This window comes from Mastomys coucha, unplaced genomic scaffold (genome assembly GCF_008632895.1).
Source record: "Mastomys coucha isolate ucsf_1 unplaced genomic scaffold, UCSF_Mcou_1 pScaffold21, whole genome shotgun sequence".
NCBI lineage: Eukaryota > Metazoa > Chordata > Mammalia > Rodentia > Muridae > Mastomys > Mastomys coucha.
This window is the reverse complement of record NW_022196904.1, coordinates 22,136,406-22,161,260: the sequence shown is the minus strand read 5'-3', so window position 1 is coordinate 22,161,260 and position 24,855 is coordinate 22,136,406. Positions and strand designations below refer to the sequence as shown.

Sequence of the window (24,855 nt, the reverse complement as noted above, 5' to 3'; positions counted from 1 at the left end):
AAAAAAAAAAAAGCAGCTTAGGGACTGGAGAGGCAGCTCAAGGGTAAGCTTGTGTATGACTCCTGGCACTGAGTTATTAGTGGTTTTTTTCTTTAATTTTTTATAAAGATTTACTTATTTATATGAATACATTGTAGTGGTCTTCAGACATACCAGAAAAGGGCATCAGATCCCATTGCAGATGGTTGTGAGCCACCTTGTGGAAGAGCAGTCAGTGCTCTTAACCTCTGAGCCGTCTTGCTGGCCCTTTTTCTTTAATTTTTATTTTATGTTTTGCCTACATGCATGTTTATGAATCGTGAGTGTCTATAGAGCTCAGAGGAGAGCTTTAGACATTCAGATTTCCTAGACCTGTCGTTACAGATAGTTGTGGTGACCAAGTAGGTGCTGGGAATCAGACCCAGGCTCTCTGGAAAGGAAGCCAGTAATCTGAACTGCTGAGCCATCTCTCCAGCTCTCTTAATTAAAAAAAAGAAAAAGAAAAAGAAGGTTTGCAGTGCACATAAGAGATGACCTGATCAGAGAATGCTGTGAAATTATAATGTGAATAAAAACCACCTTTGCTTTCTGCCACCACTGGAACCAGAACATTACATTCTAAAAGGTACAAAGTATCCATCTCCATAAATGATTTTTTTTTTTAATGATGTGATCTGCAGTGGCTGTGGAGCCAGGGAGATAATCTAAGAGATACAACCTCATTCTGGGAGTTTTGCAAAGCAATATGTAGCTAGCTAATGAGTCAGGTTAAAATCAGACCCCTGGCCCTCTCCTGTTCAGGATGCTTATTTCCAAGCCACTGAACGCACTTTTTCTTTCCCTCTGAAAAAGTACTTCTCTTGTGTTGACTTTCATTCCTATGTTGTACATTGGAATTTATTGTTTTAGAGTGGTTTCAGGTTTGTGCCAAGTTCCCATCTGACCGTTCTGCCACATAAATAACTGTTCTCATATTGATGCGTCTCACCAGGATGCTTAATTTGGTGATGCTTCTGAGCTCATACTGACACATCATTATCAACAAAGGCCATAGTTAATCAGAGTTTACTCCCCTTCACCAATGCTAGGGATTGAACCTTAGGTACCATTGAGCCACGCCCCCAGCCCCTCATTGGGGGATTCTAGTCAGGTGCTCTACCACTGAGCCCCACCCCCAGCCCCTCACTGGGGGATTCTAGACAGGTGCTCTACCACTGAGCCACGCCCCCAGCCCCTCACAGGGGGATTCTAGGCAAGTGTTCTAGGGAGAGTCAACTCAAAATTGTCCTCTGACCTCTGCATGCCTAAGATGGTAAATAGAATATTCTCTCTATGAGTTTACCTGGGGACACAGTTTTGACTTACTGTACACACACCCCAAACTAGTTCAGGCTGGATCAGTCTTTTCATTCTTCTACTCAAACATAAGGAGACTATAACTGAATATAAGCTGTCTAGATATATGTTGGGGGAGGATTTATTTCATTTTTCAGAGAGTGGTTTTCATGTAGCCTGATGCAGGCAGAAGTTCACAATTGGAAGGCACATTGTTTCAAGATGGGAATGTGAGCATAGTACATGCAGATAAAGGAGACAAGCTGCCAAGTACATTATTAGGAAAGGAGAGTGTCTAGGCCAAGTAGAGTCCTAGGTTGCTGAATATTCCCTATGCTTGCTTACCTTGTGATAGTGGGGAAAGAATATGCATTCACTACAAGTCAAATTTGGCTTTTAAAGATATTTTTTGTTGTTGTTGTTTGTTACAGGGTTTCAGTGTATAGCCTTGGCTGGCCTGAAACTCAGGGATCCACTAGTCATTGCTTCTCATGTGATGGGATTAGAGGCCTGTGTGTGTTACTGGGTCTGGCACACTCTTAGAATAGTTATTTTTGATCATTTCCTGGATCACAGTGTACAAAAAAAATCAAATGTAAGTTATTTCTACTAAGTACTATTAAACTTGAATTTAGGACAAGGAATTAAAAAATACCCCCCCCAAAATACCCCCCCCAACACCTTGTAAGACATTTTTTTTTAAAGATTTTATTTATTTATTTATTTATTTTATGTATGTGAGTACACTATAGCTGTACAGATGGTGGTGAGCCTTCATGTGGTTGTTGGGAGTTGAATTTTAGAATCTCTGCTTACTCTGGTAGGCCCGGCTTGCTCAGTTCCTGCTGGCTCCAGCCCAAAGATTTATTTATTATTATAAATAAGTACACTGTTGCTATCTTCAAACACACCAGAAGAGGGTGTCAGATCTCATTACGGGTGGTTGTGAGCCACCATATGGTCGCTGGGAACTGAACTCAGGACTTTTGAAAGAGCAGTCCTTGCTCTTACAGGCTGAGCCATCTGGCCAGCCCTCTTTGTAAGACATTTTTATGCTAATATTTTAATTGCACCACCCAGTGACACCTTCATTTACATACAGGCCCCCTGCTGCACTCTAGGGTCTGATGGTCAGTTGCAGAGTCGCCTTTCCCCCTTCCTTCATTTCCTGTGTGCCAATTCTTTCCAGACAAGCCTTTGCATTAAGACTGTGAAGTGGGACCTCAGCCAACAGGGTGACACAGCCACCACCTGAGTTAGAATAAAAACCTGATGCACTTCCTGTTTCTCTGTGTTTGACCCTTCTGAGCATTTACTCTTGATCAAGAATAAAATTTGCCTTGTAGAAGAATAAAATTTGCTTTGTAGAAGAACATCGAGTGATGTTCTCTATAAAAAATAAATCCGTTTTTCCTCCCAGCCCCTGCTCCCAGAATGATGACTCTAAGACTAATCATTTATTCATAAATGCCAAAGCTGTAGACCCTGATTACTTCATAACTTATTTAACCCATTTGAACTATTCAATATCTTCCACCTGGTTAGTTAACTCTCCTCAGCTTCACGTGTCCAAGTCCAGGGTGAATTTCCTCTTTACTCTAGCCTGAGTTCAGCTCTCTGCTGGTTTACATCCGTCTCCTCAGCATTCCTGGGTGAATCTCTCCTTTTATTCCACCCTGAGTTCATCTATGTGGCTGGCTACCTCTGCTCAGCTTCTGATGTTATCTATGTTCCCCAGTGAATCTCCCTTTATTCTAACCTGAGTTCATCTACCTGTTTGTTAGTAACCACTCCTTCAGTCCTGGCATGCTTCATCCTTAAGAGTCTTCCTTCAGTGTTTCTCCCAACGTCTTTCCCAGTGTCTCTCCCAGTGTGTCCCTTTTTATTCTCCTACTATTTCCCAGAATCCTCTCTCTTCCTGCCAGTGTCCTACCTGTTGCCTATAAGAGATTCTTTCTACATTTCTCTTACTTTGTTACCCTAAACTTATTTCTAATAACCTGAGATCAATAATCTTTCCACCCGTTGGGTCCCGGTTGAAACATTTTGATATCAAAACGTTTTTGATGTGATATTGTGAAATGTTTCAGATATATGTTTTTGAAACATGCGCTCATGTAATTCTGCCTGACCCCAAACTCTCAGGGGTGACCTGACTGCGAGCTCCTCAATCTCCTGCCTCTAAGTGCTGGGATTATGTTCTAATATCTTCTCCTACAGCAGTGTGTTGGGTTCCTTGATGGATCTCACTTCACCTGCCTTAGCCACACTCTTCAAATATCTTGATGAGGCTGTCTTCACAGTGTATTGTCCCGGCAAACCCATACTAATTGGAAATGTAAGTCAAAATGCATTGAGTTTAACATACTAAATGTCACAGCTTAGCAGCACAGTGCCCAATACTGTAGAGTGTAGTTATCTTTGCTACAGACCAAGGGCCTGTCCACCGTTAGCCGTGGATTGAAGGGGGTGGTTCTGATGTTTTGATTGGGAATCTGTGTGTGAACACTGAAGGTCCTGTCCCCCAGTTGGTTCTTGATTGATCAATAAAGATGTTAGCAGCCAACGAGATGGGCGGAATAGGTAGAACTTCCAGTTTTCTCGGGCAGGCTAGCAGATGCAGAGGAGGAGAAAAGTATTTGCCATGCTTCAGAGGGAGGAGCCATGCTTCAGAGGGAGGAGCCATCAGCCATGTGAGATCTCAGGCTGAGTGGCCATTGGCCACTTTCCCAACTGGACTTGGTGTAGCAGACAGGATATTAGAAACATAACTAAGCTGAGGGCAGACTTAGGGTACTGGACAAGGAGAAGGTAACTGGGCACTTAAAGTAAAGGGCAGAATTAGAGGTGTTGATCTGGGAGTGGAAAGAAGGGTGTGACAGCTGAGGAAGGCTTAGAAGAGCCCAGCCATTGAGCTAAAGCATATCAAAAATAAGCTAATGTGTGTGTTTCATCCACGGATCTGAGGAAACCTGGGCTCCGTCTGCCTGGAGCTTAAAGCAGGGTAGTAGGAACTACATGCTACAAAGGGCATAAGGAAATGGCAGTGTTGGTGACTATTGACTTCGTAAACAGAAGCACTGCCTAAAGGTGCAATTATTCACTGGTACCTCCTTAATCTGTCCGCAAAGACCCCATCCTGCTCTCATATAAAATCTGCTTGCTTTTCCATCTCTGCCCCCATCCCCAGGAGGGAGACAGCATCAGGAGTTTGATCTCCAATAAACTGTTTTTCTACCCATGGAGTGGTCTAGTTCAGTGGTTTCTCTGCGGTCTCTCTTACAAGGAGAAGAAGCCATTTTGTAAAGCCTGTTAATTTTGGTTGAACTTTGACAGGCCCTCAAGCTACAGTAATTTGCCTTCCAGAACTAAAGTAACTCTTTTTTTTTTTTCTTCCTTCCAGTTTTTTTCCCTTCCCAGCCTCATAACTGATGCAGAGGCAGCCTGACAGCCTGGACAGTAGGCATTCATCAATTACGAGGTCTAGAACCTTTTCTTCCTCTGTAACCCATATGAAGGAACACAAATTTTGGCACATGGGCCTGAGCTGTCCTCAAAGCCCGTCAAGCTGCTACTGTCTATGGCTTTAACAATTCCTGGAAAAAATCTCATGGGGTTGGAGAGATGGATCAGAGGTTAACAACCCTAGCTATCCTTCCAGAGGATTGGAGCTAAGTTTCTAGTACCCATATGGTGGCTCACAACTGTTTCTAACTGTATTTCTAGGAGATTTGATGCCCTCTTCTGGCCTCTACAGGTATTGCACACACATGGTTCACAGACATACAGATAAAACACTCATACACTTAGGGTTTTACTGCTGTGAACAGATACCATGACCAAAGCAAGTCTTATAAGGACAACATTTAATTGGGGGTGGCTTATAGGTTCAGAGGTTCAGTCCATTCTCATCAAGGTGGAGCATGGCAGCATCCAGGCAGGCATGGTGCAGGAGGAACTGAGAGTCCTCCATCTTCATCTGAAGTTTGCTAGGGGAAGACTGGCTTCCAGACAGCTAGGATGAGGGTCTTAAAGCCCACCCCCACAGTGACACCCCTTCTAATAGTGCCATTCCCTGGGCCAAGCATATACAAACCATGATGCAAAAAAACAAAAAATCATTTATAAATAAATAAATCTCCCACTCAGAGAGAAGACCTGGTGATGCAGAGATGGTTCAGTGGTTAGAACTGAGTGCTGTTCTTACAGAAGACTTGAGTTCAGTTTATAGCACTTGGGATGCAGAGGAAGAAGGTTCAGAAGTTCAAGGCCATAGCTGGCTAGACAGAGCTTGGGGTCAGCCTAGGCTACATGAGATCTTGCCTCAAAAAATGAAACAAAGGCCAGGCGGTGGTGGCGCACGCCTTTAATCCCAGCACTCAGGAGGCAGAGGCAGGCAGATTTCTGAGTTCGAGGCCAGCCTGGTCTACAGAGTGAGTTCCAGGACAGCCCGGGATATACAGAGAAACCCTGTCTCGAAAAACCAAACAAAAAAAAAATATGAAACAAAGACCTGAAGCAAGCTGGGCACATGTTGCTTGTAATGCTACAACTTGGGAAGCACAGGAAGAAAGACTGTCATGAGTTCCAGGCCAGCCATACCATAGGAAGACCCTGTCTGATTTAAAAAAAAAAAGTCAAAATATTGGCTGCCAAGATGGCTCAGTGGGTGGCAGTGATTGCCACCAAACCAGATAACCTGAGTTTGATCCCTAGGATCTATATAGTGGAAAGAACTGACTCCCCCAAGTTGTCCTTTGATCTCTACATGCTCACCGTGGTATACATGCACCATCATCAAGCACACAAGGCACACACAAGGTATACACAGACACACACACACAAGGTACACACACACACACACACACACAAGGTACACACACACACACACACACACACACACACACACACAAGAGCAGCTGTATAGTGAGTTCCAAGTGAGCCAGGGATATATAGTGACATCCTGTCTCAAAACCACAATAGCAATCACATAAAGTATTAAAAAAGATCAAAACAAAGAAAAAGATATGAACCAGTTTAGGCAAAATAATCAGTTTATTACAGTGCGATTGGCAGATAGATATTGCCGGTATATTATTCTCTCATTGTTTAAGAAAATGAAAAATAACTTTAAATATTACACAATTATAGACATCTTGGATGATCAGGGCCTGGACTCTAGGCACTTCCTAACTGTTTGGAGAAAACCTGTGGGCAGATATACTCTAAGACAACCTTCAATGAGGAGGCCTGGTTGTAGCCAAGAGACCTTTGGTTCTTTACCCAAGGGAGATGGAATTCTGCTAGCCATAAATCCTAAGTTCAGCCCTAAGTAGAGGGCTGAAGTGAAGGGACAGAGAAAGTCCCTGAGGCAGAAACAGGACATGACAAGAGGGGATGCTGGGTTGTTGCTCAAATAGGAGAATGTTTACCTGGCATGCACGAAACCCTGGGCTCATTCCCAGCACTGCACAAAACTGAGTGGTATTGGTGTGTGCCTGTAGTCCCAGCACATGAGTGTCAAAGGCAGGAGAGTTGTCACCAGCTGGGATGCCCTGTCTCAAAAAAGGGTTGGGGATCAATATCAGGGGCAGGGCAAAGAGGGTGATCGAATTGAAATAGAGGCAGCTTGTGACCTGAGACCAGCATGCACCCATGCACCCTGGCATCCAGGCACTCATGCACCCTGGCATCCAGGCACTCATGCACCCTGGCATCCAGGCACCCATGCACCCTAGCATCTAGGCACTCATACACCTGGGCACCCATGCATCCAGGCACCCAGGCACTCATGCAGCAGCAGCAATAGGTAGATCTGATGGAGGACTTCAATGTTCCAGACTCTGAAAACAAGACCAAGCAGGACCCTTCACTGGATCCCAGAGTTTCATGTGCCAGGGAGGTACAGTGCTTGACTCATGATGGGTTCCAGCCGACAGCTCCAGGAAGGCACAGTCAGATTGTCTTGTTAAAATGGCTGGCTGCCTTTTGACTAGGACTGACAGACTCGTACGATTACGCTGGAGTTCGTAACTCTGGCCCCATAGTGGCCAGCCCAGAACTGTGTGTCCTGGCCCCAGTGTTCAAAAGACACAAAACGTATGCCCCTCCTGATGCCGGAGAACACGTGGGTGACCTGGAGGTAGAAGGAGTCAGTCAGCCTTGTATCACAGCCTTTCCGTCAGCCACTCTGTGATTTCCCAGACGACGGCCCTTCTGAAACCTTGCCATGTTCTCATTAGCAGGTGGAATCTGAGGCTAGGTGTGGTGATAGCTCCTGCTATCACAGGGTTGGGGGACTGAGGTGGGAGGAAGGTTAGTTAGAGGCTCAGGCTACATAGTCCTCAACAGTTGGGTTATATAGTAAGAAACTGTCTCAAAGAGAAAGGAACAAACCAAAAACCCATCCAAATAAAAGAGGTTTTATCACCAAGAATGTGGTAGAAATTCTGGGTGGGGCTAAATACATCTGCAATTATCCCCAGCATTTAGGAGACAGAAGTGAGAACCAGGAACTCAAGGCTAGCCTCAGCTATACAGTGAGTTTGAGCCTGGGCTACATGAGACTTTGTTTTTTTAAAAAAAAAAAATGGCAGAAGCAAGTGAGCTTGAATAGGCTTTATCACGTGACTTCCCAAGCAAGATCAGAACATGCCAAGTAGCTGAAGCTTATTTCTCTTGGCTTCCTTAGCTCTAGCCACTATGGAAGAAGGCTGTCCTGTAGCAGCCATGATGTGAGGAATCTCAATGTAGACTAGCCTAGAGATCTCATTCGGGAGCTTCAAAACCAAATCAACAGTGATTCCCCTTTATCATGGGCACCCCAGGGCGGGCAGATGGCCAGCTGTCAAGATCACCCACCACCACCATCCTGCCCTTCAGCAAGGGCTGAATGCTATTCTTTGCACAGTAGAGACTTCAGCCAGAACTGCCTAGCCCAGCTTTCTCCATTTACTGACTCTGAGGACATAAGAGGGCGGAGCCCAGGAAATGGCTCAGTTGATAAAGTAAATGCAAGTATAAGGGACCCAAGTTAAGATCCCCTGCACCCGTGTCCAAACTGATTGTGGTGATATGTATGTCTGTAACTCTAGTGCTGGGGCAGACAAAGTGGATCCTCACAAGTCACTGGCCAGTCAGTCTAGCCAATCAATGAGCTCCTCGTTCAGTGACAGACACTGTTTCAAAAACTAAGGTGGAGGGTAAAAGAGAAAGACTTATGACATAGATCTCTCTGCCTTCCACATACACAATGCACAGGCAGAACCCCATATACACATACAACATACACACACACACATACACACACACACACACACCACATTAAAAACCAAATTTACAACCAAAGATGGAGGAGCTGGAGAGATGCCTCAGCAGTTAAGAGCACTGGCTGTTCTCCCAGAGGACTGAGTTCAATTTCCAGCACTCACATGGTGGCTTACAACTGTCTATAATGGTAGTCCCATGGGATCTGATGCCCTTTACTAGGTTTTTTTCTAGCATGCATGAGGCCCTGGGTTCAATCCTTAGTGCCTGTACTTGTCTCTACTCCAGTAAAATGCACTCAAGTGATCTCTGGCCCTGGCAAAACCATGCCTTCCAGGAGTGTCTTTTTTGGAGATGCAAGACATACGAAATAGTCTACCGTATTGATTGAGGACAAGGTCTGTCCATGTCCACATGCATGTGCATACATGCAGACAAAACACCCAGATACATCAGTCAATCAATCAATCAATCAATCAATCTTAAAAAACAAAACAAAAACCCAAAGACAGAGAGATAGTAAAAATGACTGCTGTTGACCATATGTTGAGAGTGATGAGACAATCAAAGTCCCTGCCGACCAATCCCCACCCAGTGAGAAGCTCATCTTTGGCCAGAGGCTCACCTGCAGGTAAATGTCATTATTCCATTGTTCAATGGGATCTGGCACAGCCGAGAACTTATCTATGACGTTCTGGTGAGCATCAAGAAGCGTGACAAAGAGACGGTACTTACAGCCGCTGTCGTGTCGAGCTCCCCACCTGTGGGAAGGGGAGCTTTCAATGTGTCACCTACCTCTTTGGAGGGCCTAGCCTCCCTAGGGGTACAAATTAAGTTCCTCACAAGGGTCTTGAGGAGCTGGCAAGATGACTAAGTCAGTGAAGGGCTTGCTGCACAAGAATGAGAGCCTGTGTTTGAACCCCAGAACTCATGGAAGAAGCTGGGTGTTGCTGGGTATGGTGGCAGAGGCAAGCAGATCTCTGTGAGTTCAAGGCCAGTCTGGCCTGAAAAGAGTTCCAGGTCAGTCAGGATTACATAGCAAGACCCTGTCTCAAAAAAAAAAAAAAAAAAAAAAAAAAAAAAAAAAAAAAAAAAAAAAAAAAAAAAGCTGAAAAGACAGGAATAGTGATCTATGCTTCTAACCTGAGCACTGGGCAGGCAGAGAGAGCCAGGTGGCCCAGGCTTGTAATTCCAGTTGTTTTAGAGGCTGACATAGGGATATCTCAAGTCCAAGGCCAGCCTGGGAAACTTGGTAAGACTCTGCCACAAGTACAAGTAGAAGGAGACCTGAAGTGTGAGGTCTAGTGGTGGAGGTTTTTTCTAGCATGCATGAGGCCCTGGGTTCAATCCTTAGTGCCTGTACTTGTCTCTACTCCAGTAAAATGCACTCAAGTGATCTCTGGCCCTGGCAAAACCATGCCTTCCAGGAGTGTCTTCTTTGGAGACGCAAGACATACGAAATAATCTACCGTATTGATTGAGGACAAGGTCTGTCCATGTCCACAGATAGGCATAGGCCAAATCTGGCCACTTTAGAAAGAGCCATAGTATAATTTAGGATTGTGAGGTAATGTCAGTTGGCCTGGAGGCTGTGGTTAACCACAGGAGCAAGCAGCTAATTGGTCAGTCAGTCCAGGAAGCTCCAATAAAAACTCTGTACAGAGAGCGGACACTCTTACAGGCATCTGGATACACCTGATAAGGTTGGTAAAATGTCTCGACTTCATGGAGCCCACACTGGCTTTGAGCTCACCAATGCCATCCTGGGATTACAAGTGTGTGCCGTGGGCCCCAGTGCTTACTAATGGGCTTTTCATGTCCCCAGACTCACCAGTCAGAGACAGCAATCTCCACACCACCACTGTCCAGCAGCTCTGGCCATAGACCCTTCTCCACCAGGTCCACGACCTGCTTCTTGCGACACCAACTAGGAAGGTGAGACAGCGGTTAGCGGTTGGTACTTGGTCCGTGAGAACCGGCAGGCCTTTTTTAAAGGGTTCTGGCCATTGGGGGCTGAGGGGTGGGGTGGGGCGGGGAAGGCTTTCACCTGAAGGAAGTCACGAAGCAGGTCTGTGAAGGGGCCCCAGGTACAGGTTTCCGGTTCTTCTCCACCACCCATCCATCCCCACCGTGCCGCACCATCCACTTGCGTAGGCCTTCTGTAGAGACAAACAGTGGTGCGGAGGCTTTAGGATTGCTGCGGAATTCAAGCCGCGCCGCCGCACCTCCACCACCCCTCAAGTTTGAAAAGAATTAGAAACCTGAGCAGACAGGACAGTTCAGTGGGAAAACTTTAGTCTAACTAACCATCAGACTTCACGCAAAAATACTAGCAAAGAAATGATGATACAAAGTTGGCGGGTGACTACCTGTACCACGAGGCTTGAGCCCTTTAACACACACACACACACACACACACACACAAATTTTTTAAAAATTAAAAGTTTATGTCTGCGTACTATGTATATGTCTGGTACCTTCAGAGGCCAGAAGAAAGGGTAATCTCCCTGAGACTGGACTTACAGATGGTTGTGCATCTCCACTTGAGTGTTTGGAGCTGAGCTCAGGTCCTTTGGAAAGGCAGCCAGTGCTCCTAGCCACTGAGCTATCTTCCCAGCCCGCAAAAACAAACAAACAAACAAAACAAAACAAAACAACAACAACAACAAAAACCAAACTAAAAAATACTAAGAAAATTTAAAAGTCTGGAACTGCTCTTTTAGAGGACCTGAGGTCAGCTCCCAGCTCCCAAGCCAGGAGGCTTAGCCTCCTGAAACTCCAGTCCCAGGGAATCTGTTTTGACCTCCAACAAGCACACATATACATTAATGAAAATAAATTGTTAAAATGTGAAAGCCAATCAAACAAAAGATATTTATGTATTGATTTTAATTGCTCATTGGTGCCTCTCTATGCATTCTGTCTCTCAGATAGAGGATATGCAGTATGGTCCCCTCCACAGCTTGTATGTAGGTCAGGTGCTTTCAGCCACTCTAACTGGGTCAAGTGTGACCCCACTTCCAGCCCCTCCCTCTGCTTCATCTGTAGACCCTGCCTCTCAGTTTACCTTTAGGCCCCACCCATTACACCATCTCTGACTCCGCCCTATCCCCTCTCACTGGTTCCCTTCTGGTCTCCCCGCCCACAATTATCTCGTGACCCCGCCCTTACTCCCTTCTGGTGGATTCCTTCCTGGCTCTGTATTAGCATTCTTGGTCCCGCCCCTCGGCTCTCTGGGCCCCGCCCTCGAAGCGCCTCACCTTGGCCGCAGGGGTTGCTGAGGAGGTTGCGTCCAAGCGGTCTTAGCGCGCAGAATCGGCCCAGCGGGCAGGGCGTGTCTTCGCGGGCAGGGGGCAGGCAGCGGCGGGCTAGAGTCAGCAGGGCGCGGTCCGCTGCGCTGTGGTCTCGGGACAGCAGCAGCAGCCATAGGGCCTGGCCATCCACCAGGGCGCGCCAGGCACGGCACACTCGGCGGCAGTGCCTCAGCAGCGCGCGCGGTGGCACGTGGCTCAGGACCAGCAGGAGCAGCTCCGGGGGCAGACGGCACAGGTCCAGGGCCTCCTGGGGGTCGGGCTCCGGCATCGGGACCCGGGTCCTGGATGTCCAGGCACCCATGGTCTCCGCGTCCCGCTTGGCTGGGACTGCAGGAGAGGAGGGGTCAGATGTTAGTGATCAGCCTCCCCCGCGACACGCAGCCTCTGCTGCCCGGCTTTGCAGCCGTCCACCCCGAGACTAACAGCCCCAAAGCCATCCGCTGCCTCCCACGTCCCTCGCCGCCTCGCTGTCCCCAAAGCGTCCCCTCCTCCCAGCCCGCTGGTGCTCACCGGCACCCCTGCCAGCTCCCCTCCGCGGCCTGGAGGACCGAGGCCTGGAGGACCGCATAGCCATAGCTCTCTGCCTAATGCTCTCGTTCCCAGGCGAAACCTTTCTGAGATTCGCCGAAAATCCAGCCCTTTGGTTCCAGACCCCACCTCCTTCCGGCTTAGGACAGGTGGACAGCTTAGGAATCCACCAGGGGACTAGGCCAGGCTCTGGCACTGTTCTAGCGGTTTCGCAACAATCCAACACTTGGAGTGTCCCTAAATCCGCAGTAGATGCCTGGCATCTGGTAACAACTATTATTTCGAGTAGGCATCCAAGTGGAAGGCTCCACCCCTAAACGCCTTAAACAGTCCCGTCACCTTTAATCCCAGACACAGTCATCCGTGATTTACAGGAAAAGGCAGGCTCTAGAGGAAAAAAATGACTCCACTAAACGAAAACATCAGCCAAACTTACAGTTTCCATCTTTGCCAAGATAGCACATCTCTGTCTTCACAATACCGAAAAGGAACCAAGGCTCTTAGAGGCCATCACCTTCCTAAGAGACTGCACCGCTAGTAGGTGTAGCAAATGGGTCTCACTTTGTAGGGCTGGCTAGCCTGGAACTCATCGTGTAGGCAAACTGAGAGATCTGCCTCCCTCAGCCTCCCGAGTGCTGGGACTAAAGGCATGTACCACTAAGACCAGCTCTTAAAAAAATTACTTCTTAAATTTTGTTTTATGTATATGGATGTTTTTCTGCTTGTATGTCTCCACCATGTTTATGCCTGGTACCTGTGGAGGTCAGAGGGGGTATTTTCAGGATTCCCTGGAACTGGAGTTACAGATGGTTGTGAGCACCTGTGTGATTGACAGTTACACCCGTGTCCTTTTTGGGAAATAGGCCATCTATCTCTCCAGCCCTACTTTGCAACTGAGACTCAGGTAGAGCCCATGCTGCCCTTGAAGTCACTAAGTAGCCAAGCTTGACGGCTGAACCTCTACCTTTGGAGAACTGGAATTACAGGCAAGTGTCACCATACCCTGTCTACAGATCTTTTATTTTAACCTGTATATCAGCTCTGTCCAGTGAGTCATAGGCATGCTACTAAGTGTCAACAAAGAAAACTGGATCTGGGTTCTTTTGCCACTGAGCTTGGTTTATAGGGGGAGACACATGACCAATAAAATAGGCAGACGTGATAAGCAGCCTGTATATGTGCGTGTCTGTGTGTATGTCTGTCTCTCTCTGGGTGTGGTGTATTTAATGTGTGGTGTGTGTGTGTGTCTGTTTGTCTTGGGCAACTAATTACAAACCATTACCTGAGGCTGGCAAGATGGCTCAGCGGGTAAGAGCACTGACTGCTATTCTGAAGGTCCTGAGTTCAAATCCCAGCAACCACATGGTGGCTCACAACCACCCATAATGAGATCTGATACCCTCTTCTGGTGCATCTGAAGACAGCTACAGTGTACTTACATATAATAATAAATAAATCTTTAAAAAATAAAAACCTAAAAGCTCTTACCTGGGCATAGTGTGGATTCCAGCTATTTGGGGTCTGAGGCAAGAAAATCTTACATTCCAGAACTGCCTGGACAATTTAGTGAGAGCCTGTCTCAAAATAAAAAGTAAAAAGAGAGCTAAAGAGATGGCTCAGTGGTTAAGGGCACTGGCTGCTCTTCCAGAGGTACTGAGTTCAATTCCCAGCAACCACATGGTGGCTCACAACCATCTGTAATGGGATCTGGTGGACAGGAGTACATATAGATAGAGCACTCATATGTATCTGTGTATATAAAAAATGAATAAATCTTTTTTGTTTTGTTTTTTTTCTAGACAGGGTTTCTTTGTGTAGCACTGGCTGTCCTGGAACTCACTCTGTAGACCAGGCTGGCCTCAAACTTAGAAATCCGCCTGCCTCTGCCTCCCAGGTGCTGGAATTAAAGGCATGCACCACCACTGCCCAGCATAAATCTTTTTTTTAAAAAAAAAAAAAGTAAAAAGAGACCTAGATATACAAATGAGAGGGAGAACGCTTCAGTAGCATGGGAAAAGCCCTGGGTTCAGCCTTCAGGATGGGAAAAACCTGCCTCCCTGCTCTCAAGGGGCAGTTGAGCAGGGACTAGTGGGGTCACCTGGAAGAGAAATCGAGACAGAGGATGTGAAGGAATGACAGCGAGTCAAGGAGTCTAATCAAGCTGCAATTTTTAATTTTTCTCGCTCAGGTTAAATACTCTTACAAGCATTGAGGGACAGAGTCGCTTTGTCTTCGGAGAGTGTTCTCAGGATCAGGAAATTGGCTAGATAAAAAGTTCAGGTTGCTAGGCACCTGTCTATGTGATGCATGACTATTTTGTCCCCAACTGTGCATGACTATTCTGCCCCTAACTGGACTGGGAGTTAAGCACTTGTCTACAGGACCCACAGATGTCTGATCTCATAGCAAAATGAATTGTTCAATGTTTAACCACAAAATCTGAGGTGGGCTTTCATAACCAAGTGGGTTGTTAGAGACTTATCTGTAAGATTAATGAACTATTTTTTTTTCTCTATGCTGGTACAAAGTGGGCTGTTGGATACCTGGCAGCAAGGTTAATAGTCTTTTGTTCTTAGCTGGGTCAGTACTTTCCCATCGAGGCAGCTGTTGATTTCAGCTGGGCTAGTACATTCCCATGGAGGCTAAGGCTTTTGTGCCAATAAGCAGTTATGGCTGATAGAGCAGTCAGGCTGCTCCCAACAAAAAAACAAACAAGAAAAACAGTCAGGTCTGTGTGTGGTGGCGCACACCTCTTTATTCTTAGTGCTCTGGAGGCAGAGGCAGGTGGATCTCTGTGAGTTCCAGGCCAGCCTGGTCTACAGAGTGAGTTCCAGGACAGCCAGGGCTACACAGAAAAGCCTTGTTTGTCTTAGTTTGGGTTTTACTGCTGTGAACAGACACCATGACCAAGGCAACTCTTATAAGGATAACATTTAATTGGGGTTGGCATACAAGTTCAGAGGTTCAGTCCAGTATCATCAGTGGAAGCATGGCAGTGTCCAGGCAGACATGGAGGAGCTGAGAGTTCTACCTCTTGTTCCAAAGGCAGCTAGGAGAAGACTGGCTTCCAGACAGCTAGGACTAGAGTCTTAAAGCCCACACGCACAGGGGCCCGCCTATTCCAACAATGCTATACATCCTAATAGTGCCACTATCTTAAGGAGAGGGGGAGAGAAAGGCAGAGAGAACCTAGTAACTGCCAACCCTGTCTCTAAATATGGGCTAGAGTGTCATGGGTTAATTAGTGAAAGAGCATTTACACACTGTCTTAGTCCGGGTTCTCTAGAGTTACAGAACTTATGGAATGTCTCTATATACATTAAAGGAATTTATTGTAATGACTTAGTATGTAGTCCAACTAACCTAACAATGGTCAGCTGTGGATGGGAAGTCCAAGAATCTAGTAGTTGCTCAGTCCCACATAGCTAGTTGTTCCAGCTGGTCTTCTGTAGAAGCAGGTTCCAACAGATGTGCTGGCAAGTAAGTGCAAGGCAGCCGATGAAGAATGAATCTTCCCTCTTCCATTTTCCTCATGTCTCCAGCAGAAGGTGTGGCCCAGACTAAAGGTGTGTACCACCAAGCCTGAATTTAAAACTTGCTTCGTCCCAGCTGACCTTGAACTCAGAGATCTGCTTGCTTCAGTTTCCCGTGATTAAAGGCGTGTACTGCATTGCCTGGGTCTCAGCTTTTCATAGCCACTATATCTCAAGATCTCCATGTCAAGATCCAGGTCAGAAACCTGCCTTCTAGCCTCAAGATCTGGATCACAGGTGTGCCCTCCAATTCTGGATCGTAGTTGATGCCAGATGTAATTAAGTTGACAAGCAGGAATGGCCATCACAATCCACCCCTTGTCAACTTGATACAAATCATATCTCATGTCCAAGTGGAACAATAACCAGGTCATAAGTACACCTAACATGATATAACTATATCTTGTACAATCACAAACAGTGTAAATTTAGAATAGGTCTATGTTCCTTGGGACCATTCTTTTAGTATCTCAACTTAGACACCAATTGATATTTTCTCAGCTGATGTTAAAAAAATTGGAAATAAGCACATATATCTATACAAATGTGTTCTTAACAATAAAACAGAAGCATTCATACCACTTGTAATCCCCTTTTCTGCAACTGGTCACATGCTCTTAGCTGGTATTTATAACTCGCTTCCTCTACTACCCATTCTGTATTTCCTCCACCCTCTGCAAGCACCTCAGCAGGTCTTGGCTCTTTTTCTGGAGGAGTGACCCATACCTTCATTCCTGATGGGTCTGCATCCTTTGTCATTCTGCTTGGATCAGGCTATTGTAGTTTCCCATTGACTTTAATCACAGGACATGGTAGCACTAAGAGATGCCCTAAAGGATCTCCTGCACTCCAGACATAATCCTGCTTACCTCCATTGTGAAGAGGCGATCCAATTTCCTTATAGTAATCTGGATCTATCACCCTTCCTAGCACTGTTATTCCTTTCTTAGCCTGTTGGTTTAAGGGCATTAGAAGCCCAAAATGACCAGAGGGGAGTCTGAGCTCCCAGTTCAATGGAATGTTTGTTGTGCTTCCTGGCAGGAGCACTCCCCCTTCTGGAACCAAAATTTCTAGGCTAGCAGAACTTAGAGTTGCAGGGTCAGGAAGCAAAAATTTTCCTAGAGGGTCTCTAAGAGTCATAATGGGTGGGACTATTCCCTTTTCCACCCCTTGATTCCTGGATCCACCCGTGGATCCTGGCTATGGGAGAAACTGTACCGTATATCAGATGCTGATTCAAAGCATATACTGCCTTCTGAAGAACTCTGCCCCAGCCCTTCATGCTGCTGCCACCTAATTGGTGCTGTAACTGTGTCTTCAAAAGGCCACTCCATCTTTCTATCAGATCAGCTGGTTCAGGATGTGGGGAACATGGCAAGGCCAGTGGATTCCATGATCGTTGGCCCACTGTCACACTTCTCTGGCTGTGAAATGAGCTCCTTGGTCAGAAGCAACAATGTGTGGAATCCCATGACTATGGATAAGGCATTCTCTAAGTCCACAGATGGTGGCTCTGATGGCTTGAATGCGCTTGGCCCAGGAGGAGTGGCCTTGTTGGAGTAGGTGTGTCACTGTGGGTGTGGGCTATAAGACCTTCATCCTAGCTGCCTGGAAGCCAGTATTCTGCTAGATGAAGATGCAGAACTCTCAGCTCCTCCTGCACCATGTCTGTCTGGATGCTGCCATGTTCCCGCCTTGATGATAATGAACTGAACCTCTGAACCTGTAACCCAGCCCCAATTAAATGTTGACCTTGGTCATAGTTTCTGTTCACAGCAGTAAAACCCTAACTAAGACAGTGGTTTTGGCAGAAGCATTGCGTGCAGGAAAGGCAAACCCATAACCAGAATAAGTATCTACTCCAGTAAGAACAAAACGTTGTCCTTTCACATGGAGGAAGTGGTCCAATGTAGTCAACCTGCTACCAGGTTGTCAAATGGTCGCCTCAAGGAATGGCGTCATATCTGGGGCTCATTGCTGCTCATTGCTGTTGGCAGATCTGGCTCTCAGCAGCAGCTGTAGCCAGGTAGTTCACATTGCTGAGCTCAAGCATAACCCCCATCTGGGACACCATGGCCACTTTGTTCATGTGCCCATTGGGCAATGACAGGGATGGCTAGGGGAAAGAATACCCATTTGATTATTGAACTTCTCCTCAGCTCGTCATCTTTTGGTGAGCATTTACATGGGACCCAAAATATCTTCACATCCTTTGCCCATTTGGAGAGATCTACTTTATACTTCTTCCCCTAGATATCTTTCTTACCAATTTTCCAATCATGATCTTTCCAAATCCCTGACCATCCAGCCAACCCATTGGCTACAGCCCATGAGTCAGTGAACAATCATACATCTGGCCATTTCTTCCTCCAAACAAACTGTAATACCATGTGTACCACCCGAAGTTTTGCCCACTGCGAAGATTTTCCTTCACCAGTATCTTTCAGGGTTGTCCCAGGAAGGAGTCATAATGCCGCAGCTGTTGACTTCCGGGTGGTGCCTGCATAACGCGCAGAGCCATCAGTAAACCAGGTCCTAGTCTACTCTTCTTCAGTCAGCTGATCAGTGAACACCACATGAGGCTATATGTGCATGCTTGGTAGCAGATGGCATTGTAACAGTAGAAACCACGGGCATGTGGGCAACTTCATGTAACTTGTTTGTGCCTTGCTTGCAAGCCCTGATCTCTATCACGTATATACCACTTCCATATTGATAATAGACTGCTACTGTGCACGTCCTACTTTATGACTTGGAGGGTCTGATAGCACCTGGCTCATGATGGGTAGTTCAGGTAGCATAGTAACTTGGTGTCCTATTGTCAAATGTTCAGTTTCCACTAAGGCCTAATAGCAGGCCAAGAGCTGTTTTTCAAAGGGAGAATAGTTGTCTGCAGATGATGGCAGAGCTTTGCTCCAAAATCCCAAAGGTCTCTTCTGTGATTCACCTACGGGGGCCTGCCAGAGGCTCCAAACAGCATCTCTATCTATCACTGACACCTCAAGTACCATCAAATCTGCTGGATCATACAGTCCAAGTGGTAAAGCAGCCTGCACCTATTGAAGAGCCATCTCCTGCTCCAGGCCTCACACGAAGCTAGCACTTTCCAAGTTACTTGGTAAATGGACCTGAGTAACACACCATAGTGAGGAATGTGCTCTCTGTAGAATCCACTAAATGTTGTGCTTCTTTCTTTGTGGTGAGAAGGGCCAGTTGCTATAACTCATCTTTCATCTTAGGAGGACTATCTCTGCATGCCCCACACCATTGACTTCTAAGAATTTCAGTGAGGTAGATGGTCCTTGAATTTTGGTTGGATTTATTTCCCATCCTCTGATACACATATGTGTCACAAATGAGTCCAAAGTGGTTGCTACCTGCTGCTCACTTGGTCCAGTTAGCATAATGTCATCAATATAGTGCACCAGTGTGATATTCTGTGGAAGAGACAATCAAGATGCTTTCTTTTTTCTTTCTTTCTCTCTCTCTCTCTCTCTCTCTCTTTCTCTCTCTCTCTCTCTCTCTCTCTCTCTCTCTTTCTCTCTCTCCCTCTCTCTCTCTCTCTCTATTTTGTTTTTGTTTTTTGAGACAAGGTTTCTCTGTATAGCCTTGGCTGTCCTGGAACTCACTCTGTAGACCAGGCTGGCCTTGAACTCAGAAATCCACCTGCCTCTGCCTCCCAAGTTCTGGGGTTAAAGGCACTACCCGGCTTCAAGATCCTTTCTAACTAAGTTATAACACAGGGTAGGAGAGTTAATATATCCTTGAGGCAAAACTGTAAAGGTATACTGCTGGGCTTGCCAACTGAAAGCAAATGGCTTCTGGTGGTCCTTGTGGACAGGCACTGAGAAGAAGGCATTTGCCAGATCAATAGCTGCATACCAGGTACCAGGAGATGTGTTAATTTGCTCAAGTAATGAAACTACATCTGGTGCAGCAGCTGCAATCGAAGTTACTACCTGATTTAGTTTTCAATAGTCAACTGTCATTCTCCATGATCCATCTTTCTTCTGCACTGGCCAGATAGGAGAGTTAAAGGGAGATGTGGTGGGAACCACCACCCCTGCATCTTTCAAGTCCTTGCTAGTGGCAGTAATTTCTGCAGTTCTACCAGAAGTATGATGCTGTTTTTGATTCATTATTTTCTTTGGTAGAAGCAACTCTAAAGGCTTCCATTTAGCCTTTCCAACCATAATAGCCATACAGAATTGTATAGCCATAATCTCACTCCACAGGTCAGAGAACCAATGTGAGAATTCTGCCAACTGCTAACTATATCTATCCCAATTATACATTCTGCGGCTGGGGGAATGACCACAGGATGTGTTCAGTAACCTACTGGACCTACTGTGAGTCAGAAATCAGCCATTAATTACCTGGCCTCTATAAGCCCCTACTTTAACTGGAAGGCCACAATATTTCTTGGATCAGCATCAATAAGAACCAGTATCCAGCTGGGCAGTGGTGGCGCATGCCTTTAATCCCAGCACTTGGGAGGCAGAGGCAGGCAGATTTCTGAGTTGTCAGACATGCTAAACTGGCCTGCTTGAACTCCTGATGTCCTGGACTTCAGCCTGATCTAGTCAAGACACAGACATCAGAAGACTAATAAATTCTGTTTTTCCTTCCCCCCTTATATCTCAATGCCCCGTTCAACTTGAAGAAGTTATGAAGAGTCGTCAACCCAGTTCCCTGGGCTTTTGGGGCTGGAGAGGGTTGTTAATAGGTTGTCTTTCTAGGAAATGTAAAATGGTCATATTTGGAGCAGGGAAGAAATAGCCAGATTTAATTGTATAGCCATAATCTCATTTAATAGAAAGCCTTACGATTTGTTATTGAGTTAAAGTCATACATTCCTATTTGGTGCAGAATTTATTTTGATACAAAATCAAAGTTATCTTTGGTATAAATTTCTTCTATCTTAATTTGGAGAAAAGAACCTTCTGATAATATTTACTCTGTACTAAAAGTGATTTGATTGGTGCATAGATAATTTAAACTAGGAACATTGTGTGACTAAAGTTTGATCAGGTATTTGAGTATTTCTTTAATATATAGTTTATTCCCGGAAAGTTTGCTTTAACATTTATGTCATTAGTTTTGAATTTTGTATTCCATGTTTGTAGTAGTAATTGGTAAATGTTGAGACTTGTGTTATAAACCATTTACATCTTAAACTAGTATGCAAGAAATGAGTAAATGCTTTTAAATTGAGAATCTGTTGGTAAGTTAGGTGCATGATAGTGTTCTTATTGACTGAGGTGTAGCTAATACAGTTCTGTTGTGCATACTTCAAGACCAAGGATGAAGTTTTCTGTATCTACTTAAGAAATTTCTGGATTCAGTAAGAGTTGTCTGTAGGCTTATAAGTAATTCTTTTATTTCCCCTAGTAGACAGGGCTTAGACCTAGTCCCTCTTTTACTGTTATTATAGACAGATCTGAGATGTTTAGACCTGTGAGTTTAGGGCCAAATTAACAAATTCATGGCTCTGAGTTTATTGTTAGGGTAACTTCAAGATTTTAATTAAAAATAGCTGAGAGTAGTTAACAGACTACAGTCCAGATCACTTTACATAGATAGTTGGTTTTCAAAAACATCAGAAATCCACAGAATGTGACATTTGATATTATTTATTCATTTGACTGGAGACCTGTCTGAGACCGACCGCACCCCTTTCTCAGACTCAAAGAAGAAATTGAGCATCATTGGAGTTGCTCCAGTTGTGGCGGGACAGCCACTAGGCAAAGTTGCCTCTTCATCTGCAGACAATACTGTCCAAAAAGGACACACAGGCCTAGGACAGCATATATCTGCCAAGACAGAGTAGGCAAGTCCTTAATATTCCTGTTTTTCTTATCTGTCAGACATTCACGGGCCAAAAGGCTGAAGACTGATGCTCCAACGTTTTGAAGTAAGGACTATCCAGGTGTCCATCAGTCTCTATCAATTGGCAATATTTTTGGAAGCTGTGCTAGGCTTCCCATATATTCTCTATTATTCAGTCATTCTTGGATTTCTGATAAAGTTGAAAAACTACATAATCTCCTAGCCAGCCCAGGTTGTTATACCACCCTTATGAAGATGTGCTAGATTATTGGGGTCCTGATGCCAGAGACTTAGTAAGACACAAAAGAGAGAGTTAGGGGTTACCTTGGCAGCTATATTGGGACTGAGTTTGAGAGCTGCAAGGACAGCTATAGGATCATCGGCTATTGCCTTATAGAACAAAGCTTATGGAGAACTAAGAGCCGCCATTGATTTGGATATAGAGAGAATAGAAAAGAGTTTAGTTGACCTCCAAGAGTCGCTGACCTCCCTCTCAGAAGTGGTCTTACAGAATAGAAGGGGACTAGACCTGCTGTTTCTTACAGAAGGAGGCTTGTGTGTGGCACTAAAAGAAGAGTGTTGTTTTTATCTAAACCACTCAGGTATGGTTAAAGATAATTTAGCTATAATTAGAGAAGGTTAGAACAAAGAAAAAGAGAAAGAGCTCAAGACAAGAGTTGGTTTGAAACTTGGTTCAACTCCTCCCCTTGGCTCACGACTTTAGTCTCCATTCTTGTAGGGCCATTGATTATACTCCTATTATTGCTTACTTTTGGCCCCTGCATTTTAAATCACTTGATTACTTGTATTAGAGAACGTATTAACACGGTGCAGATAATGATGATAAGGCAGCAATATGGGTCTGTCATCAGTAAAGAAACAGGGTTTGTATAAGGAAAACAAAGTTTTTAAGGTCAGGAGGGTTGGGATGAACTAAAAGCTGACCAGAACATAAACTAACTGATAAGACCTGTAAGAACAAGATTAGATGTTCTACCTCTCCCTGCACTGAACTCTGAGAACACCCTGACCCCACTAACTAAAATTCTGGGACTTTCCAGCTCGCCCCATTCCAGGGGCTTTCCAGGTACAAGAGTTAGGTAGGGGACAATGAAGCCAAGAGCAGCCCCCTTGAGCAAGCCACCCAATGCCTGAAGAGATCCTTTGTTTGATATTGCACCAATCAGAATAAGCCAACTAGCAGAGCTGAAGAGATGGCTCAGCAGTTAAGAGCACTGACTGCTCTTCCGAAGGTCCTGAGTTCAAATTCCAGCAGCCACATGGTGGCTCACAACCATCTGTAATGAGATCTGATGTCCTCTTCTGGGTGTCTGAAGACAGCTACAGTGTACTTACATATAATAAATAAACAAATCTTTATAAAAAAAAAGAATAAGTCAACGAGCCCTTTTGCCTTTGTAAAAGTATGTAAGGTGTATGCTTTTTAGATTCGAGGTTGCCTCTTCTTACTTGGATGAGCAACCCCACACGCATTGGCCATGCACGTTGGATCAGCTTCAACAGGGTCCTCCCACACATCCCCATTCCACATTCCACATTATAGGATCCCATTCTTTGCCAATTAATGCCCTTACTTTAACTGCTGACACTCTCTGAGGCCGAGACTTGAATTTCGCTGTAATTCAGCAAACCTTATAATGAGGGCTTCAGTTTGATTTTCTGCAACTCCAGCTCTATGGCTGCTGGAGAGAAGATTCTCTTCAAGGGCACACTTAGAAGCCTTTAGGTTGTTCATCTGCATCTGGAGCCATCAATTTTATTATACAGCTCATACTTTTCCCTTATTAATTTGTCCAGAGATACTAAGAACAATAAGCCAGCACAATCATTTTTTCTTATCTTCCCCCAAATTGTAGAAACCTTTGTATATCAGGTCACCTAATTCATTGCCAGTCACAATTGATGGATCAAGATCATCAAAGGCATTTGCTTCTTTAAGCTGGAAATATAGTTTCCACCATGGGCCTCTATGTTCTCTGTGCTCCCGGGGGAAAGAGTATTTGGAGAGGATTCAGTAGTTGAAGGTGTTGGTGAACTAGAAGGTGCTGGTAAATCATTAAATCGATTCCAAATTCTATGCCATTTTCTTCCATATTTCTCTCTCTGTGCCTTGCAGGGTGGTAGCTTTTGTTGGCAGTTTGATCCCAAATGAGCCATTCTTTCTACCTGTGCAGTGGTATAGCAATTTCACTGAGCACCTCAACTTACAAGCACAAGCCTGTGGAGGCCAGAAGACAGCTTGTGGGAGGTGATTCTTGCCTTCCACATTTATGTGGGACCTGGGACTAGTACTCAGGTCACTGGGTGTGGCAAGCACCTTTACCCACACACCTTTATTCACCGGTTTCCTTGATCTATACGTTGTCAATACTCTTGAGACACTCAAATGCATTTAAGAGAAGATGAGTGTGTCAACCGCTCAGTGTGAACAGCTAACCTCCCGAGACTGCCTTCTTGGTGCACAACTGCAAACCCAGCACCTTGATGGTAGAAGCAGGAGGATCAGAAGTTAACTTCATCTACTGCTCTAGATCTATAACTGAAGGCCATCTTAGGCTACAGGAAACCACATCTTAAAAGAAAATAATGGGGTGGAGAGATGGCTCAGTGGTTAAGACCACTGACTGCTCTTCCTGAGGTTCTGAGTTCAATTCCCAGCAACCACATGGTGACTCACAACCATCTGTAATGGATTCCAATGCTCTCTTTTGGTATGTCCGAAGACAGTAACAGTGTACTCACATACATAAAATAAATGAACAAATTAAAAAAAGAAAAAGAAAAAGAAAAAGAAAAGAATGGGGAGTTGGAAATATGGGTCATTGCATAGACTTCATTGCAGAGGTCGGGAGTTGAGTTCCCAGCACCCATGCCAATCTTTAGGGACCGAGAACTACCTGTGACTCCAGCTCCTGGGGGTTCAACATCCTTTACTGGTCTCTTCAGGCACTACACTCACATGTACACATACACATAATTAAAGATAAAATAAATCTGAACTACTCAAGGTGGCTCAGGTCTTTGATTCTAGAACGCAGGGGCAGGGGCAG

At 45.2% G+C, this 24,855-nt stretch overlaps 1 protein-coding gene across 5 annotated transcripts; it reads right to left on the bottom strand.

Annotated features, from left to right (window-relative positions):
• Positions 1-6,350: 6,350 nt before the first annotated feature.
• On the bottom strand, positions 6,351-12,947 carry Fbxo27 (F-box protein 27). 5 transcript variants are annotated; one of them, XM_031385927.1, is made up of 6 exons: positions 12,859-12,947; positions 11,841-12,221; positions 10,628-10,739; positions 10,412-10,507; positions 9,206-9,341; positions 6,351-6,869 (listed from the first exon to the last, which is right to left on the bottom strand). In XM_031385927.1, the coding sequence occupies exons 1-6, from the start codon at positions 12,884-12,886 to the stop codon at positions 6,618-6,620; spliced, it is 1,005 nt and encodes a 334-aa protein (XP_031241787.1). In that variant the 5' UTR covers positions 12,887-12,947; the 3' UTR covers positions 6,351-6,617. The 5 variants fall into 5 exon arrangements, with proteins under 5 accessions (XP_031241787.1, XP_031241789.1, XP_031241788.1 ...); XM_031385929.1 differs by lacking the exon at positions 12,859-12,947 and adding an exon at positions 12,762-12,774; XM_031385928.1 differs by lacking the exon at positions 12,859-12,947 and adding an exon at positions 12,552-12,742.
• Positions 12,948-24,855: the final 11,908 nt, after the last annotated feature.